This window comes from Haemaphysalis longicornis, unplaced genomic scaffold (assembly GCF_048455015.1).
Source record: "Haemaphysalis longicornis isolate Haplotype H1 unplaced genomic scaffold, Haemaphysalis longicornis Haplotype H1 scaffold_2, whole genome shotgun sequence".
Classification (NCBI taxonomy): Eukaryota; Metazoa; Arthropoda; class Arachnida; order Ixodida; family Ixodidae; genus Haemaphysalis; species Haemaphysalis longicornis.
In genome coordinates this window covers 249,913,156-249,931,963 of record NW_027526295.1, presented here as the reverse complement: position 1 = coordinate 249,931,963, position 18,808 = coordinate 249,913,156, and the positions used below count along the sequence as shown (strand labels likewise).

Sequence of the window (18,808 nt, the reverse complement as noted above, 5' to 3'; positions counted from 1 at the left end):
TCTTGAGTGGGTCCAGGAGTTGAGGGAACATAGAAGCCCAGGTGACCAATAATCAAGGAAATGCAGCACCACATTTGCTATTTACCTACATCAGCCAATTAGAAAGGCAGATATTTCGTTCTGGGGAAGCCCTAGTACTCGCAGTTGCTCCAAGTTATTACACTGTGCGCAGTAGTCCTCATTCTTATACAACTCTATGTAAGCATCCCTAGGGAGGCACACGGGTCCAATTTATAGGTGTCAAGCAATAAAAGTACTACGAAAATTTTACTACACTCCAGGTCCGGCACAACTGTACCTGCACAAGGGTCAGGGGGGCTGTTTATGATGCCACAAAACTGCTGCGTCTCTGAGTATGTACTCGTAATGCCAGTGTTATACAACCGTCTCCAATATAGTTCGAGTCTAATTGAAGGGTGTATATGACCTTTAATACAGTACCCAGGTCATACAAACTGTCTGGCAAAGGGTGTTCAGCCCACAAGGAACCTGAAAAAAATGCTGAAGTCTTCAGTTACTCACCCTTTGGAAGTGTCGCATTTGTCAATGCATGTGTCCTCCAGCCGGTACGATTTGCATGACAGGCATTCATTAGGTGCAGGGCCCCAGCAACCGCTTGCAGAGCACTGGGGGTGGCACACCAGTTTTTGTGCCTCTGTAAAGAACACCACGAGAGAAAAAAGCTTAGCACAGCAGCCAAAGGCCAGCACAATAAGAGCTGCGCATAAGTGCACATTCTTGTTCTAGTTATTAATTTCAGTATATACCCCACGTTAACTGGCATGTGTTAGAGGATAAATACAGCATTTACAATCACGAAAGTTAAAAATCCAAGTTGCCATACAACCGACACTCAAAAATTACTTGGGCTCACATATTCACTACTTACTATTTGGTTCACCAATATCCTGTTCAAACAATAGTAGAGATGGTGAGTGTCGTGCATGGAACTATGCGAGTATCGTGGGCGTAACAGTTTTGCAAAACATTACGATAAGCATAATTAAAGCAACAAATGCAATCAAACACACAAGCATTCAAGTGCCGTATAGGTAACTGGTAAGTGTGTAATTTATTTTATGAGGGGGGTGTCAGGGTTTAAACATATCCTTTTTATACCCCTAAACAAATGACGTCAAAGGGGTTTTGTATTCAGCTAATGAAAAGGGGGGCACGTCGCAAAGCTGCCTTCTTCCCCCCCAGTGGAACCACAACACTTTGCCGGACATTGCAAAGCAATGAATAAAACGTGGCAGTACTTAAAGGAGTGGGAACATGGAGCGCATGTTTTCCACCTGCACAGGCTGCTTCACAGAACAGCGATGCTGCTTGCAAGCCAGTTCCTCGGGCTTTGTCAAGCTGCAAAAGTGGCTTTTACCCGAGGAACCATCCACTGGTGGAAAATAAACTTATTTGATTTGATTTGTGTATATATACTCTTGGAATAAACTGTGCCCTCGCGCCAAATTTCGGAATCAGTTTCTTCAGCAGCGTTTATTTTTCACTAATTCTGCTTCCACCGATTTCATGACTACTCTTTCGTCTGCGGGCAATAACAAAACCGGTCAAGCAAACAACTATTTACGCTGCGCCTAGAAGTGACTTCATAAAAGCGTCCGTGACATTGCACGACAGGGACTCGGAAACTATGTACAGGAGAGCTATACACAGGAACTACAAGCAAAACGAAAGGAGATTTTCATACCGAACACCCCTGTGAAACACAATGTAGAACTCTCCGGCAAAGTTTTTTTGAGCAAGGCAGCACGAACGCAGGTCCCAAGCGCAGGCGGAACGGTCAGCGAAAATGTATTGGCGTCCCCTTCCACTGAACTTTCTGGAAACAGGACAACTATGCGTGCTCAAAAAACGCCGGAGAGGGGGCTGTCCTATGCATCGAGTTGATAGCTGACTCGTTCTACGTTCTACAAGCACAGTCGGAACAGGCAGGAAAAAAACGACCCTCTAAAGCCCCCGTAATCTGCCCGTAGTTTGGTTTCGAACAAGTGAACAGATATAAGTGCTTTGCGGAAAGATAAACGGGGAGCGCTGTCGCCTCTACAGCGCAAGACGGGGTCGAAAAACGCAAGGCACTTCCCGCTTATCAACGGCAACTGCCGCTGCTGCCAGCACCACCGCTATCTTACGCCGCGTACTCCCGTGTTCCCCACGTAACGCTTCCCGCGAAAGCACCCGCTACACGAGCAGAAACAAAACGGTCATTGTGAAAGAATTTCATTCGCGTATGCAACAGTTGCAATGTCTGCGATTCGAAGAGGGACGCAAGCCGGAGGCAAACATCATGAGGACTGCCGCCATTTTGGTTCCGCTTTATCTTTGTTGTACTCGAACCACGACCAACTTTACTCGAACACGTCAATTTCTATGCTTAAAGGTATCACCCTCACCATCATCAGGTCAAATCGCCAATTTCCGCAGTACGAAGAGAGTTAAAAGTGGGCGCGTTCTCACCGCAGACATCCTTGTCGGCGTTCCTCTGGAGCAGCACGTTGTGCGCGCTGGACTTCATGACCTGGTACCAGTCGACGCTGTCGGCAAAGCACAGGTCCTTGTTCTCCAGGATGGCGATGCTGCCCGAGCGGATCTTCTTCAAGCTCCGAAGGTTCAGGGACTTCAGCGAGCTCTTGACGATGTACAGGGCGGCGAAGTACCTGCGCGCGGCAAACGTGTATACGCGTCAGCACCCCGAAGATGAACTTCCCCTGTGTGAGCGACAAGAATCATTGCCGACCTAGCAAACACACTCACGCATAAGCAACAACGCACGTCTACGCAGCGCAGCCTCTACGAGAATCACGACAACACGGTCGAGGCAGCAGCAAACGAACAGCAGCAGCACAGGACGTCGTTTGGCCGATGATGTGAACGCAACTCGGACAAGTTGAGAGCAGAGCTCGGCGACAAGACGCATGCAGCGGCACGTGAAGAGTGCAGGACTGCCGCGTTTACCTGTCGTGCCCCTTGGACTCATATGAGATGTGGGAGGAAACTAAGTGACCATGGATGCCACTAAAGGAGGGGGGAAATCAAACGACAACTGTCTCACTTTGCATGCAAGCTTCTCACAGGCACGCTTTGACCCAACATTCACCGATTTGTTTGTTAGATTCGAACAGACGTGCTCAATGCTTGCAAATCACACGTGTAATGGTTAGGAAACAGTCAACAACTGGTTGCTTCAGAGGGAAGTATTTTAATAAAATATGTTAACAAATGACATGGACGAATTGCAATCTTTATCACAAGCGAAATAGTACCAGTAACTGTGGTTTCCGAACGTCGTTTATGTAACAGTTCTGTCTGTTTGTGTGAGAAACACTTCGTTACAGTATTTCACAGCCAAATGCGAGGGAAACCAACTGTACCTTCTTGTCTTTGTTTCAAGCGTAGACGCTTGTCGGCGGTTCACATCGTAAAACATTACGCAAATAACTGAATATCAAGGATCGTGTTTTTTTTTTTTTTTTTTTTTTTTGCAATTTTATCTTAGAGAGCAGCAGAACTTACTCAGTAAGCGTTCGGCCTCCGATGACCTCCAGGTTGCGGAAGTACGAGAGAGACGTGAAGTTTGGATTCGAAGCCTGGATGTTGACGTAGCCCGTGACCTCCTTGAGTGTACTGAACACTTCCAACTTGCTCGGGTCCATCTTGTCGTAGCGCGGACCGAACGAGAAACTGCAAGGAGAGCGCACGCGCAGAATTTTTGGTTTAATGATAATAATAACAAAAACTATAACAAGATCGATTTATGACTGGTGAATACTGCTGCAAGTGACTGCTGTTATCACGATTATTATTGATGTTATTACAACACAATTATCACAGAACCAACAACCCAAAATGAGAAGATACCGTGGCGACCGGCCTTTTCGCGAATGGGACAAAGGGAAAAGAAAGGCTCATTTACTCAGCGTAAACTTCTTGGAAACCGTTGAATGTAGAGTCCAGTATCGTGAGGGAACCTTCGATGATGGTGCAGCCACGGAATGCCTCGATGTTGATGGAATTGACGACGCTCACTCCCTGGCAGTCTGCTCAGAGAAAAGAAAAACACGCCCCCATGTAGAGCTGCCCAGTATGTGAACCACGGAACGACGTGCCAGTTGCTTCCAAATAGCATTATGTTCTAATATCACAAAAAAAAAAAAAAAAAAAAAGAAAGCAAAGTTTACTTTGCGATCGAGCCAGAGTAGGAATAATTCCCTGAAGGGGAAGTAAAGCAGAGCAATGGCCTACAGCGGGAGCGACTATGGGACTGGAAGTAACCACAGCACCGGAGGTGGTTGCAAGGAGTGGGAGTAACGGTGAGAAGCGGTAGTAATTGGAGCGTGAACAATGTTCAGAGAACAGATTTCCTCTCCTCTGACGCAATGGATAAATTTGACGTCTAGCCCACGTCTATAAGGTGGACGCAAGTTTGACATCAGCCAAGCTTAAATACCTACTTATCCGCGAATATGAGGCGAACGAGCAAAGAATTGGTCTTCCAAAACAGGGGATACTCCCGCACACGCGAAAGACGCCACAAGGACTCACTCTTTGGACAGGGTCCGTCGCAGGGCACGCACTCCCCCTGCTGGGCCTTCTTGTTGGGCGGGCAGTTGCGCACGCAGGCGCCGTTGTCGCGCAGCAGGTGCTCGGGGCAGTCCTTGACGCAGGTGGCGCCGTAGGCGTACTTGCCCTCCGGGTTGTAGTCCCACGAGTAGCTGTTGGGGTTGTATCGCATCATGGGCGGGCACTCCTGCTTGCAGACGCCGTCGTCGTAGAAGTTCTGGCAGGCCAGGCAGTCGCTCTGCTTGGGCCCCACGCAGCCGCCGGCGCAGAACAGGTGGCAGCACTCGCGGGGCTCGGGCCCGAAGCAGCGGCCCTGGTGGCACTGGGGCGAGCAGTTGACCTTGGAGAACTTCTGGCAGTTGTGCGGCCCTTCGCCCCAGCAGTGTCCGCCGCGGCACGAGGCGTCGCAGGGCGGGCAGCTGCGCTCGGGCTGCGTGAAGTTGTACACGTAGACCATGTGCGCGGGCGGGCCGGAGAGGATCTCGTCCCACTGGATGTGGCGCACGTGGCAGAGGTTGTAGTTGTTGAAGAAGCCCACGTTTCCGTGCAGGATGTCGCGCAGCGCGGGCAGCTCGAGGTTCTCCATCTTGGAGAGCGTCACGATGAGCGCGAACTCCTCGTCGTGCACGTTCAGCTTGAACAGGCTGCGGCCCCGGATGATCATCAGGCTGGGCAGCAGGATGCGCTGCACGTCCACGTGCGAGATGAGCACGTAGCCCGTCACCTCGCGGATGTCCCGCAAGAAGCTCAGGTCCAGGCTCTTGTTCTGCGCCGCCAAGGGGAGGAGAAGGAAGGGGAGACCGCGTCAAGCAACGCGTCTTTCTTGGGCCACCCCTACATTGCATACATTCTACGCTCTGATAATACTTTCTCAGTTTCCGTGCGGCTGTGCTCACAAAAGAGAACAACAAACCTGTCTCAAACAAAAAGGTTACCAAAAAAGTTACTGAGGTTATCAAACACTTCCTGCATAAACAAACATTGTCTGGAGTACTCAAATTCATTTATTAAAGCACAAAGTAGCTCTAGACGTACAGAGGGCCATGTTTGGCAGTAGTAAACCGTCGTGACGGCGAAACTGTATAACTAGAAACACTATATGAGGTTTCAGAGCATCGCCACTCTTTCCTGTCATTGTTCTATGCCGCCGACAGCGGCCATTGGTAGAACCGCGTCACGTGACATTTGTTTACCACGGGAAGACCCATGGGCGCTGACATTTTGGCGCCTCTGTGTGGCCGCGCGCACGCTCTTCGATTCGGAGCGCAGTGCGGCTGTATGACACGTTGAGAGTGAGTTTTCAACCCCCCAGACAGAGTGGCGATGCCGTGCTGCTCTGTACTAAGCTGTTTCAACCGACGGAAAGGTGGAAAACGCCTGCATCGCTTCCCGCTGGGAAAGAACGACAGTGGCCTAGCGCAGTGGTTCTCAGCCATGACTCCCCCGGGGACCCCTTTCGGGCTTGCGGTAGGGATGGGGGACCCCACGATGGAGCGTATGTTGATCGGGTCCATAATGTCAAACAAGTTGTACTGGAATCTATAAGTCTTCTAGACACCCATATGCTGCGTTTTGTGGGTCTGTTTTTTTTTTTTTTTTTTGTCTTCTCATAGGTGGCGTGTTGTGCACAAATCAGATGTTAAAATATGTGCTACGCGGAGAAGCTCAACGTACAGGTAATGCGGCGGAGCCACCTTTTTCATTGCAAGAAAATGCTGGCAAAATCGAGAAAAAAATGGCGGGGGAAAAGTTTTGAGGGAAGCACCGCGGACCCCTGAAATGCTCTCGCGGACCCCCTGGGGTCCGCGGAACCCCATTTGAGAACCACTGGCCTAGCGTAACCTACAGTCACTTAAACAGCACAGCTTAATCAGTGGCTCAGCGTAACCAAGCCTGACCTTATCGGCGCGCTGTCTAAATCTTCGAAAAGTAAACACAGCTGTCATGGTTGCCAAGCGGCGCCCGGACCAATACCACCCGTCAATGTCAGCCGCAATAGGGCCCATAAAGCTGGCCACCAAAATGGCTGCCGCCGTACTTCAGTGTCTTTACTCTTAAGCGTAGCTTATTTAGTTATTCTATGTATAACGACCGTAGCTCGCGATTGAAGCTAAATAGGGAGAACTGTTACCTGTAGCCATGTCAGCTCCAGGTTTCCGTCCACGTATGTACAGTTCGTGTAGCGGTCCCTGAGGTTCTGGTAGTGGTGCTCCCGGTTCGATGGTACGGACATCCGTCCATTTGTACCAATGCAAACTGCGTAGCGACAACAGTCACATGTCAGCAAGTACTGTCAAGGCAGCTTGAGTTGATCATCACAGGCGGACACTTGCTACGTCATCGTGCAACCAACTCGATATGCACAACAGCCGTCAACCCAAAGCGCGCCATGGCAGGACTCTTCTGAAAAGAATACGCTGGGCGAGAACCTTCGTGTTGTGCAGCCAAACTGTGCTCGAAGAATGTCACCACAGATATCTTCCAAAAAAGGAATTCCCAGGAACCACATTTGCATTTCCAAAAAAAGAAAAAACACCCTACATGGGCCGATCAGCTGCTTCAAGTCAAGATACACATGTAGAACACGTTGGCAGGACTGTTCTGTTCTTAAAAGGAAGCACTGGGAGAATTTTCATGTTCTTCTATAAAACTGTGCTCGAAGAATGTCACTACAGCGACCCTCAAACAAGAAACACCACAGGAATCAGATTTGCATTTTTATGAAAGCTGCACAGAACGGCGAGCCTGTGAGTCAAGTCAAGATATGCACGTAGTACATGCTAGAAAAGAAACGGTAACACACACAAGGAGCCATGAAATAACCCACACTTACACGTGTGCCCATGGCGCTCAAAAAAAAAAAAAAAAAGCCGCCGCATACGTACTTTTCCCCTTCTTGACGTGGCCATTCTTTTTGGATTGGCCGGCAGCCGCCAGCAGTCCCAAAGTGACTAGAACAAAAACCACGGTGACCAGAGTCCTCTCAGTCATGGCGACTCAACGATCGTCCGCATCCCTTTTCGTCGACGAACTGCACTCTGTATTCAGCACAGGAACCGTCGACAGCTTCTTCCGCCTATCTTTTTCGCTCTGGTCTGCAGGTGATGCCCTCGCAGCGCGACAACCAGCGCGGACGGCACTTCCTAACAGCAGCAGCCAGGATGACTACGATTCCCGGCCGAGCGTGATTAGCAGAGTCGCGCGCGCGACTGCCAAGTCACTGGCGGCGCGCTATCGCAAGCGTGGCGCCGGCTTGGGGTGAGCGATGCTGGGCCGTGACGGTGCTGCCTGTCCAGCAAGCCTACGACCTGGAGGGCCTCCGCGTCAGGCAGGGTCCCAGCTCGCTTGGTCGGCCGCTGAGAAGCCTCCGACGTCTCGCCATCATCTGAAATTTCGTCACGAGGACCGAGAAGCAGTGTTTACACGACGGCCAACACCTGAGAGGGGGGCTCCGTCCAGACAGCGGGACTTCTCTGCGTATTATGTTACAGGTTTGCGTGCGCGCCGCGGCGTCCGACGAGCGCACTTCGCACCGGCGCGATCCCAAGCCCAACGCGCTTGAGCGAGCGAGGTTGCGTTCCCCCGCTGATGGGACGGACGAACCACCGCCTGCCGGCTTGGATTTCAGCCACCGCCTGAAAAGGTGCCGTGCGTGCTCTGGAGGGCCTGTCGGCTAGATAAGGCGTTATCTAATCGCCGTCTTAAGGTGAGCATGCGTCCCTCCAAGGCGCCTTTCTTGAAGGGGGCCCCCGCGGGCGCCAGCTGCGGTTGCACTGTCGCAGAGGCCCTTCGCCGTCGAGTAGCTCTGCGGCACAAATAACCACTACTACGCTAGCCCTGACGCCGCCTGACCACAAGAGGTCCCGTGTTGTCGCTGAGCCCGAGCGCTGAGCGGACCATCGCGCGGCGGGCAGATGAGTGCTTATCACGCGGCTTCATGAGCAATGAGCTACGGCAGTGAAAGTAAATGATAAACAAGCAGAGTAAAGTGCCTATAAGCATTACCCCACGATACCCCCTCACCCCCCAAACGACACACACGGGCGATCGCGGGATCCGTCAGGAGGACGCAAACAAAAATAAAAGCTTCCGTCTATTTCATCAGGTTGTGGCGTCACGTGCTGGCTCTAAGAAAAATATCGTACATGTGTACGTCCGTTCGTAGTACTTCGTACACAAAACCACCTCTGTCGTCATCGCCGCGATAGCGAAGAGCCCGGTGAATCCCCGTACTTAAATGCTATTCACGAACAGCTGGCGAACACCCCCAGACTGCACCACCTCAATTTCGCTTTATATATCTTGAACCCTCAAGGCCACTTGCACCAGGCGCGTAGCCAGGATTTTTGTTCGGGGGGGGCTAAGGTTGTTCTCCGCCCCCCCCCCCCCCCCCCCCCCCAAGAAAAAAAAAGCGTGGTAGTTTGCAAGCACCCTTAAAGGCTATGAAGATAAAATTCATGTTTGGTTCATTAAAAAGTCTGCCTTGTCCCGACAACAATGATACCAGTTTTATCGCAAACTTCAAAGGAATATTCGATATATTAAATTAAACGTTTGAAGCAATGGCGAATCCCCGCCCACTTTCCGGCGGCGATTTCACTATGACAGTTCAGCATCTTGTTTGTACGATTGGCGCCCAATGACTTAGGTCACCGCCAAGGAACATGATTGCGCGATTGTAAAGGGGCCTCCATGGATCTTATCCTTTGAATTCTAACGTGCAGTTAACACACCTATACCTACGTTTTAGTGCAAGCCTATATATATACCACTTCTGCCGATATCACTTCACTGCAGTGCTAAATTTGAAGATTTCTGACATTTGTTGCATTGCTTCGGTTGAAAAAACGCCTGTGATTGGAATGGAGCTGTGCGAGTTACCAAAGGCTAGTTGCTATTCATTTGAACAAGGTTGTATTTTGTCTTTAAAAGGCCCTTTAAGGGTCTCTCATAATATTGGTGTTTATTGTGATTGTATTTGTGCCAGCTGAAGTTGTAAACTGGGCGGAAATCCGCAGACCGCGTGATACAAATCTCTGCCCGTGATACGGGACGTACATTGCACGCACGGGAACCTTGTGCAGGCATTGCACTAAATGGCCATAGTTTCATGCAATTACTTGCTTTATTTCAACGTGTGGAGTATGATGAGTGTGACATCCGCAATAAAATGACGTAGGCCGTAAGAATTAGATTTTTTATTTAGTTGTTTTTGTTAACAATGCAAAATAACATGTTTTGCATTCAACGCCCGTACAGTAGCGGCCAGTGTAAGGCCACTGGGGCATCGAATCTATGCGCTTGCGTTATGTGTAGCGCAGGTCTCATCTTTAAAAAAAAACGAGAGGCTATGAATTATGCATACAAGAAGCGTTATATATCTAGCAATAATTTTAACAAATATCAACCCTAAATACACAGACATCACGCGCAATAACAGCGCTGTTAAGGGCGAAAATTACACGAACATGGCAGGATTAGTCCACACGCAAAGCGAAATAATTCAGCCATCGGTATTTGTTAAGTCATGCCAGTTTAAATTTGCGCTTCTGTTTTGAGTCTCAACGCAGTCCATTTCGTAGCTTCTATCAGGTCTCCGGGCGGACATGAGAAGCTTGTGCTTTGTAACATAATGGATCTTGTTTACATTTCGGCACAGCCCAAATGTAGAGTCTGCTGTAATGAGTTTGGTGTTCTCAAATAGTTGCATTATTACCTGTCAATTTTTCAATGCTTCGTGCATAAATGCCCTATAGTCTGCGTGAAGGCACGTACTATCCAGTAACTTTTCTGGAGCAGCCACCCCATTTAGTTACCACTCCCAGATGAGGTAGAGCAATACACTGCAAAGTTCGCCATTCAATGCTGTATCTAACTTTATATTTAGCAAGAAAAAATAATAACGCAAATACGGCGATGTCTGACCATACTCTTGTGGTTAGGCATGTTCTGTGCAAGCTGAGCAAAATATTGCTGCGTTTTGAATTTCGTCGTTAGATCTGAGGAAAGAGTTATAATGCGGTCCTACCATTTTGGTTTCAAACTTTAATGAAACGACATACTTTTGTAGCTGACGCGTGCACTGTCATTTTTCAGCCGAGTACACACTGCCGGTTTTAAAGCTAAACGATAAAAAATTATCAGTGCATGAGCATGGACGGCTCTGGAATGTATATGGCGCACAGGAGTTTTGCAGTTTTCGTTAGAGACGCGGGAAATGGAAATTATGTTGGGAATCTCCTTGGACCACCAGAAAACGGAGGGTTGGGCAGCTGCGCAGAGCCAGCATGACATTCAGGCATGGTGCGATGCCCGAAACAAGTCAGCATTTTGTTTTCCGGAGTGCACCAAGAAAACATGCGTATTGGCAAGGCCCCGCATACAGAAAGCCCAAAGACTACCATGCTTCAGCATGAAGCAGACAGTAATGACACAGTTAAACTATTTCCTTGGTTGACAGCGACCGTGATGTTGAAACTGAAGCATGTGGTTTCAGGCTATACGACAGGATAGATTGGCAAAAAATTGCTAAGTTGTTTACCGTGATAATTCCTCGGTCATTTCGGTTACTTAAGAAATGCTGACGATTGCTCAAAATGTCCTTCATGCAACATTTTAGAATGTATACGTAGCAGTTGTGGCTTCAGGAAGAAAGACAACAGCGCGCACCCGTATGTAGGGGGTGGGGGGAGGAGGAGGAGGGCGGAGGTGTGCTGGTGCTCTTGAGAGGGCCTGCGGACTGTAGCCCGTTTATTTAATTAGGAAATTCTGTTGTCTTGCACGACCGATCAAGCCTTGAAAGAACGATACTCCTGCGTCCACAGAACTTCAAAGAAGGCCAGGAAGAGTTAAAGGAAAATTCTACCAGAAAGGCACGTTCGTTTCTTCGCCACCAGTACGAGGGTCCTTCACTTGCGCTGTGCACGCTGCTATGGGTTTAAAATTGGGTGTAGCAGTGGATGCACGCGTTGATATGAAACGCGGCAACAAAAGTCCCGATAACGCGCACACAATGCGACAGCGGCTACCTCACATGGAGTTTCGTCCTAGTAAAAGCAAACTATTAAAACTGCAGCCAAAACAAATATATTTTTCACTCTTCATGTACTCATACTAACGCTGTCCCGATACACTCTTAGTAACCCTCTCCACCTTCGCGCATAATAAAATATTTAGGCGTTTACAGGGGTTGAATATACGTTTTCCCTCATTAAAAATCACCTATCCGCTCCACCGTGGGCGCTTTTAACGACTAATTCAAACGCAAATACTGCATTCGAAATAAAACGAGATACACATTTCTAGCTCGCAGACGCAAGGTACTGTGGCCACTGTGGCATTGTGTAAATATAAGGAAATGATTATTGAAATATCAAAGAATGCATAACGATCTTCACTGCACAACTTAACGTACAATGCAACTTCCATCGCCAAAAGACATCAGTGATCATGCAAGGATTAATCACTGGAAGAAAATGACTTACAATTCGAGGCCTTTTTTGGGTGTTGGCACTTGGAACATGAGCTTCTCAAAACCAGGGGCGCTTCTATCCTCGCGGCATATTGCCGTTGTGTTTCAGACCCTGAATATACACTGCTCTGGGCAGACGCCGTCCAGGGAAAAAGCGGCCGGGGACGCAATGGAGGGGCTTTAGTTGTGATCGAGGTACACTATGCCATCTGATCGTTGTTACTGTCGCGACGCCGTCTGCCTGTAGCCGGGCTGGTGACCGTCGTGCCTTCACATTTAGGATAAAGTCTGGGACTGGCTCGGGGAGCCGCAGCGCGCCTTTTTTGTCGACCCGCTGTTCTCCAGTTTTTCCCAGGTTAGGGGAGAATACCGCCGAACAAAGCTGCCTAATCGCAGGGGTGAAATTGATTGTCGCAACATCGCCGTCGGAAGGGGACACTCAGTGCGCGCAATCTGAGCCCACTCCAACAATACCCTCCCCGGCTCGACAGAAAGTTGAAAAAGGAAGAATGAAGGGCTGACGCGAGGAAGAGGGGCATACCTTGCTTTGTGTCTCATTCGCAAAGGCCCTCTGCATGCGCACGACATTCATCCAGCTAAACTGCATGTTTCATCCATTACGTAGCCCCATCGCATTCTTCAGTTACCTTGCACGAGTCTTGAATGTGTGCCCACTGCAGCTTGATCTCCCCCTTTCTAGGAGATTGAGCAGCCGTGGTCAGCCACCGCCGCTTTCACGTTGTTCTGCTTAACATACAAACATCGACTGTTCCCTTTCGGGCCTGCATCCTACCAGTCTTCAACCATCAATGGCCGGCGTCAATCTCCTCTGCTGAGAACGACTCAGCCGGCCAATTATTCTCTGTGTTGCCACATGTCTCGCACAAAGAAAGGGTCACAACGCATGCCTTTGGCGTCCCGTGCGCTGAGCTTACCCGAAGGCGTCGTGGCTTTCGGGGCTGCCCCTCCGCGATCATCCCTCAGCGGTTCGCACCCCTCAGGCGCATCGTTTTGTCACGGCCGGACTCGACTCCCTTTCCGCAGCGCGGAAAAAGAGTCGAGTCTGGCCGTGGTTTTGTGTAAACACCCTTGGGTAGGGCAGACATTGAGTCGCGAATGCTTCTATTAGTGGCACTTTCGAAGGATATGCAGCTTTGTTCACAGGCGACGTACCAGGCATACAGGCAGCACGGCGACGGCCGGAAAAATTTCGGGGGGGGCTGAAGCCCGGTCAGCCCCCCCCTGGCTACGCCACTGACTTGCACGGTTGGCGTTTGCATATTTCGTCCGCACTCAATTCCAAGCAAGTCCTCCGCAATCCCATGCAGCTCCAATTGTGAGCCTCGCTTTCGCCCGCACCCGATCATCCCCCACACTGTCTGTGTGGTCGCGGAGGTGGCGATACGCATGAAGCATTCCCGTAAAATCTGCACAGCTAACTCGGAATGTTTTAGGCACACACGGCGTCAACGGGTATAATTTTATGCACCTCTGGAACGCCACTCACAAAAATGTACGAAAGGCTGGTCGTCAGGGTCGTCTTCAGGGATTGCCCGCCTGCAACGCTGCTAAGCAACCGTAGTTCCTAAAATTAGGTTCCTCTTGTACACCGTATACAGTAACTGTATCGTAGAACGAATTGGTGAAAACAACGAGCGGCCACCCGCGCGAGGAAAGATCAATTCATCAGTAAAAACATTCGGCACACAAAAAACAGCCAGCATGGAGCGTCTTCATCAGCGCCGCCACACTATAGTAACGGATGAATCTAGATGTCCAACGACTTTACTTTGGCCCTCGGATCGCCAACTCCGCGCGAGCTACGGAACGCGTGACAAACCATTAACGAGCTCAACCGTAAAGAAGCATGCAGCAGCTTGCCAACGTCTTCATCAGCAAAGTACGCCTCCTTCCCTGGATATCCACATCCTCCCCTACGCGCACACGCGACTTTCCAGGCGAAGCCAATATTTCTCCGCAATAGGCAGGCGCAAATGGACCGAGAACAGCAACAAAGAGCGGAAAATACACGCAAAGCGGAGGTGGGACTATGCTCGGGTCAAGTATGCGCGGCGCGACTTGACCCCAAGTGAGGTAGGGGTGATGGCCCGTTCTGTCTTCCTCCCTCGGATGCGATTTATCGTAGCTCCCCCCTCTTGTGCGCGACCAGAGAAGGGCGCTGGTTCGAAGGGCGCGAAACGTGACCTAAACAGACTGCAGCATTGGTCACGGCTCTGTCACGCTTTCTTTCGATGCCCCTTTCGTTGGTGGAGCTGCATCTCTAACATCGTGCTTGCTGCTCCTCCTATCCATCCTCGCTTGCAAACACCACCTAGCCAGCCAAGGCTGAGTTAGCATCGAGATTGGAACCCACTTTTCCGAGTGACACTTAGTCCCGAGTAGAAAAGCGCCACCACCAAAAGCGCGAGCCAGTTATCCTGGAAGAGGTGAGCAAGAACAGAATCCGGCACACACTTGCACGCTCTAGAACCTAAACAGGCGACGTTGGGACTCCACACGTCAAGCATGAAAGGCGAACACCCGCTTTCCCGGAATCTAATTCCGGCGAAGTTGCCAACGTCAGCGCAGCATCGCATAGCAGGCGCGCGGAATCGGAAGGCAGCAGGATGGCCCCAGCATGCACTCGTCACCCTTTCTGGCGGAGACCCTCCATCAAACGCGGGAAAAATGAATGTCCTACGCCTGTCTCCACGCAGCCCGCTTGCATGTCCTCCGGCGGAATTGGTCCTCAATCTCCCTCTTCTTTGTTGTTATTTGGGCCGGTGGGACAGCAGCGTTCGCAGCCGCCAACCGTGGCGACGTGACCCTCGCCGAGGGTTGCTTAACCTGCCCGAAATCTCAGGCACGTAACAGGCGCGCGAAGCTCCCCGCAGGCGCTCTTTGTCTGCAGGAAGGCCGTGGGATTCGGTTCGTCGAACTCGTTTTCGAACCGAAGATTGCCTGCCGCGTGAAAAGGCGCGTTCGATGAAAGTTCAGTTATCGTTAGCGGCTTCTTCCCGCGAGGCAGTATACGCAGCTACTGTGGTCGGACTGACCTCCATGGATCGACGTGAAAAACAAGGAGTGGCAGCAAGGTGTACAGCAAGGTAAAGCACTATCTGAAAGCATCGCTTGTGTTCGAATGTTCGACTGACTACTTGCAAGCAGTTTGCAAATCTCCACACCTGTGAGGCAAGTTCTGCTACAACAAATTTAAAAAAGGGGGGTGAGGCAGCTGAACGCGTTTTAGCTCCACTCGGCGAATGTATGCAGCGAACCGTAGTGAAGGGATTATAGGGACCCTGCAACACTTTCGATAAACGCTTTCACTCTTTCTTTCGCGTCTGGAGGCACTGCGAAAGCTACAGTTAACGCCAGCACGGAGCGACACTCCGTGATTTGCTCGTCGCACCAGATACGCCGTCCGCTTCTGCTTTGTTTTTGTGGCTTTCATTTTTAAAGTTGCTATAGAAAAGCGTTCATTGCTGCAACTGAAGGAAAACCGGCCAGCAGCCGCTGCATGGCCTCAGTGACGTAATTCGGGTTGTCAAAGAACGTCAAGACCGGGAAAGAGAAAAATCTTTTCAGCGAGTTTCCAAGTTATCTGATGAGCACAGAGCAGTAATTTTTCGCTGAGGTGCTTTTCCGCCGCCTAATCTGAGTGCTCAACGGCGAGTGCTGAGTACTGGGTGTGTTGGGTGGCTACGTTCTGCAAGCATTTAAAATTAAAAAAAAAAAGTGTTGCCTGGTCCCTTTAGGAATAATTTAGGTTACCTGGCGTTTTATAGTGTGCACCGACCTGCTGCATTTCATGCCCACTGGGGCCTCAGTAGTATAACGTCTCCGGTACCAAAAATTATTTGATAATGAGATGCACCTGGGGCTTTTAAATAGAGTTGATTTCTGAATTGGTGAAGGGAAAAACGGTTTCGACAGAGATGATTACAAGTACCGTGTATATGTTAATTCGGAAATTTCAGAGTACCCCGGTACTTCTGATTACAACGCCTGTGAAGACAGTGCACTGCGACTCTCTTTCTCGGCACGCCCTATAAAGTTCCACGACGAACAGGAAGTCCCAACTAACGCACGAAAACGAGTGGGACGTCGTATACAGCCCACATTACATGTTCCCAATGCCGTCAAGACCATATCGCAGTACCTCAACTAAACATAGTATTCTTTTTTAGAGTGCTCAACGGCGTATTACTTTACGACGAGCGCGAACGCAGGACCAGCGGCGATCGAGGCCTTGTAAACATTTACGGCGTGTTTCGGCCGGTCTGAACACGGGGCGATGCGATGCATATCTTTACAGCGTGTCTCCAGTTAACCGCACAGGACCGGCTCACCTGCACACGAACGCGAGCGCGCGCTTTTACTGCCGGGATTTCCGTTTTAAACGTTTCTGCTGAGCGGGACCTCGCTCCAGGAAACGGCTAGATCGCATTGCAGGAGTCCGAAAAAAAACGCATGCGTGGCTTCTGCTGAATTATCTACGTTTATGCTTGTCTTCCTGTCATGCACTGGAGAAGGTTTATCAGGCGTACATCGTCTCGTCGAAGAGAGGAATGCTTCTTGGAACAGTTATGAACGGTCTTTAAAGACGAATATTTAGATTGAATAACGACGCCTTTTTTATAAAGCGCTGTGAACGCGGTGCAGGGAAAACAAACCATCTCCACTTTTAGCGAAGCATCGCTTATAACGAAGGCAGTTTCCGGTCCCGACCTTCTGTTCCCTGTTATGTTGAGGGTTTACTGTATATGAAAAAAAAAAGCAACCCCCTCAGTTGTGTACACTTTTTCTCGTTAATTTCCACCAGGATGTCATCAACACTTCTGTTTTCCACCATTGACACAAGACCGATCAGAAGCTGGGCTTCTGATCGGTTCTGAAGAAGCTGGGCCACGCGGACACAAGTACAGATAAAGTTGCGGCTAGCGCTGTGTATTTTCAATTTCAAGGTGCAGGAAGTCGTGTTTTAAAGTTTCATAAAGTAGCTGCTGACACGGGTCGCGAAGCGGAGGTCTGTTGATGTTTTCTTGTTGTTTTGAGTTCTGTGCCCGCAGCCAGGGCTCTTCCTCCCAAGTGTTCTGTGTGAAAGCGCTTTGGACGCGACTAGGCCCTGGCCCCCCTTTTTTCTGAGAAACGGCTCCGGCGAGTGTGTCTGCGCGCTGACCGACCGGGAAGAGCGGATGTTGACAAGGAGGTTGTTGGATGTTGAGGGGTGCGAGCCATCGTCTCGGCTTGTGTTACCGCGGCCGCGGCGTTCCATACCCCCCCCCCCCCTCCCCCCCACCGTGGCGTGTGCGCTGGTCGCGTTCGGGCTCCGTGTCCCCAGTGTTCTTCAGACGACCTTCCCCCTTTTTCCCCTGTTTACTTTAGTGCGTTTTGTCTAAACTACTTTCTTTACACCCATGGTTCTCCAAGCGCGCCTTTTCGGGTTCGGCCTTGTGTCTGTGTTTGATTTTTCCTTTTCACTTTGGCGGGAACATGTCTGATTGGAGCTAAGAAGCGTCTCCCCGATTGGCTGCAGAAAGCCTTGTTCCATTGCGTCCGCACGCCCCAGGATGCACTTTTTCCCCCAATACATCCCCCACCGGACCGTTTGAAGCGAATATAACGCGGCGCCTCCGGCTATTGAGGGCGCGGGCGGCCTGCACCAGGACTCAGTTCAGAAACTCTGCCGCTCGTCGTCGTGCCCTCCCGCCGGGAGACCGACATCCAGTCAGCCATGTCCCGCTAAGTACTCTTGATCTATTGACTGTCTTTCTCATTTATGTAACAAGTGTATTCGTTCTGATTCTTATGTGCTAAATGTCATCAATGTCACCAGTAAATAAATCAGTTAACTTTAAAACTTCTTCACCGCCTTGATTGCTTCACTACGATCGGCATGCTACCGTAGCGGCAGGTGTTGGACCAAATTACGCCGTTACACACGGATAGCACGTTTGTGTACTGGGGACATCGTTGTCTACTCCGAATTAACCAATATAACATTTACCAGAAACCATGTTTTTTTTTTTTTTTGTCCACGCTTTTCGATTGATTTGATGAGGAAAGGAAGATTTAGGCACGCCCTTGCGCTCGCGCTCATCTTCAACGAGCGCCGAAGCCGAGCGAACCAGGGGCGGTATTCGCGTAACTGTCCCTTTTGAAAACGTCCCTTTTGCGTCCCTTTCATAGTGACGTACTTCGGGTTAAGCAGTAAGCGTTCGCAGTAGGTTTGCCGCGCTTGCGTTGCGTCACTTCGGTTGTTTGCTTTTAGCCAATCAGGGCTCGCCAAAAGGTACACTTTTGAAGGGGACGCAAAAGGGACAAAACTCGAGAATACCGCCCAGATCTGAGCGCATAAGTGTTATCTACGGCTGCTCGCCCCTCAACAATGCGCGCCTCAAAAATGAAAGGGGAGCGGGTTCTTCTGCGTTACGTCAGCAAGCATGCCGTATTAAATTCGTCGTTCTTTGTACCCCGCGTCATCTGTTTGCTTTGGCTCGGAGCCCAGCTCGATCAAACGTAACACCCGCATCCCATGACGGCAGACAGGAGCAAGATACGAATAGCAAAACCAATGCAGCAAGAGCGGTGCTTCTCGTACAGTAGCCCTCAGATACAACTAAATCGCTTTATCCGAATTCCCACATTAGTCGAGGTTCTTGACGCTATCCACTACAGTGAATGTATAACAAATCCCCCCCCCCCCCCCCCGGTAAATCTCGTTAAAAACCAAGTATTGCTTATAGCGAAGTCAGCTGC

At 50.1% G+C, this 18,808-nt stretch overlaps 1 protein-coding gene across 4 annotated transcripts in view; it reads right to left on the bottom strand.

Annotated features, from left to right (window-relative positions):
• Egfr (epidermal growth factor receptor) overlaps positions 1–18,808 on the bottom strand; it is a 219,036-nt gene that overhangs the window by 22,571 nt on the left and 177,657 nt on the right. For 2 of the 4 annotated variants that reach the window (XM_077700136.1, XM_077700139.1), the window contains exons 2-9: positions 7,461–7,960; positions 6,707–6,831; positions 4,558–5,341; positions 3,929–4,052; positions 3,529–3,696; positions 2,971–3,030; positions 2,473–2,672; positions 523–655 (exon numbers count right to left, since the gene is read on the bottom strand). In XM_077700136.1, coding sequence (XP_077556262.1) covers positions 523–655; positions 2,473–2,672; positions 2,971–3,030; positions 3,529–3,696; positions 3,929–4,052; positions 4,558–5,341; positions 6,707–6,831; positions 7,461–7,566 — 1,700 coding nt within the window. In that variant the 5' untranslated portion in view covers positions 7,567–7,960. The remainder of the gene's footprint in view (positions 1–522; positions 656–2,472; positions 2,673–2,970; positions 3,031–3,528; positions 3,697–3,928; positions 4,053–4,557; positions 5,342–6,706; positions 6,832–7,460; positions 7,961–18,808) is intronic. The other 2 variants (XM_077700137.1, XM_077700138.1) reach the window with 2 other exon arrangements.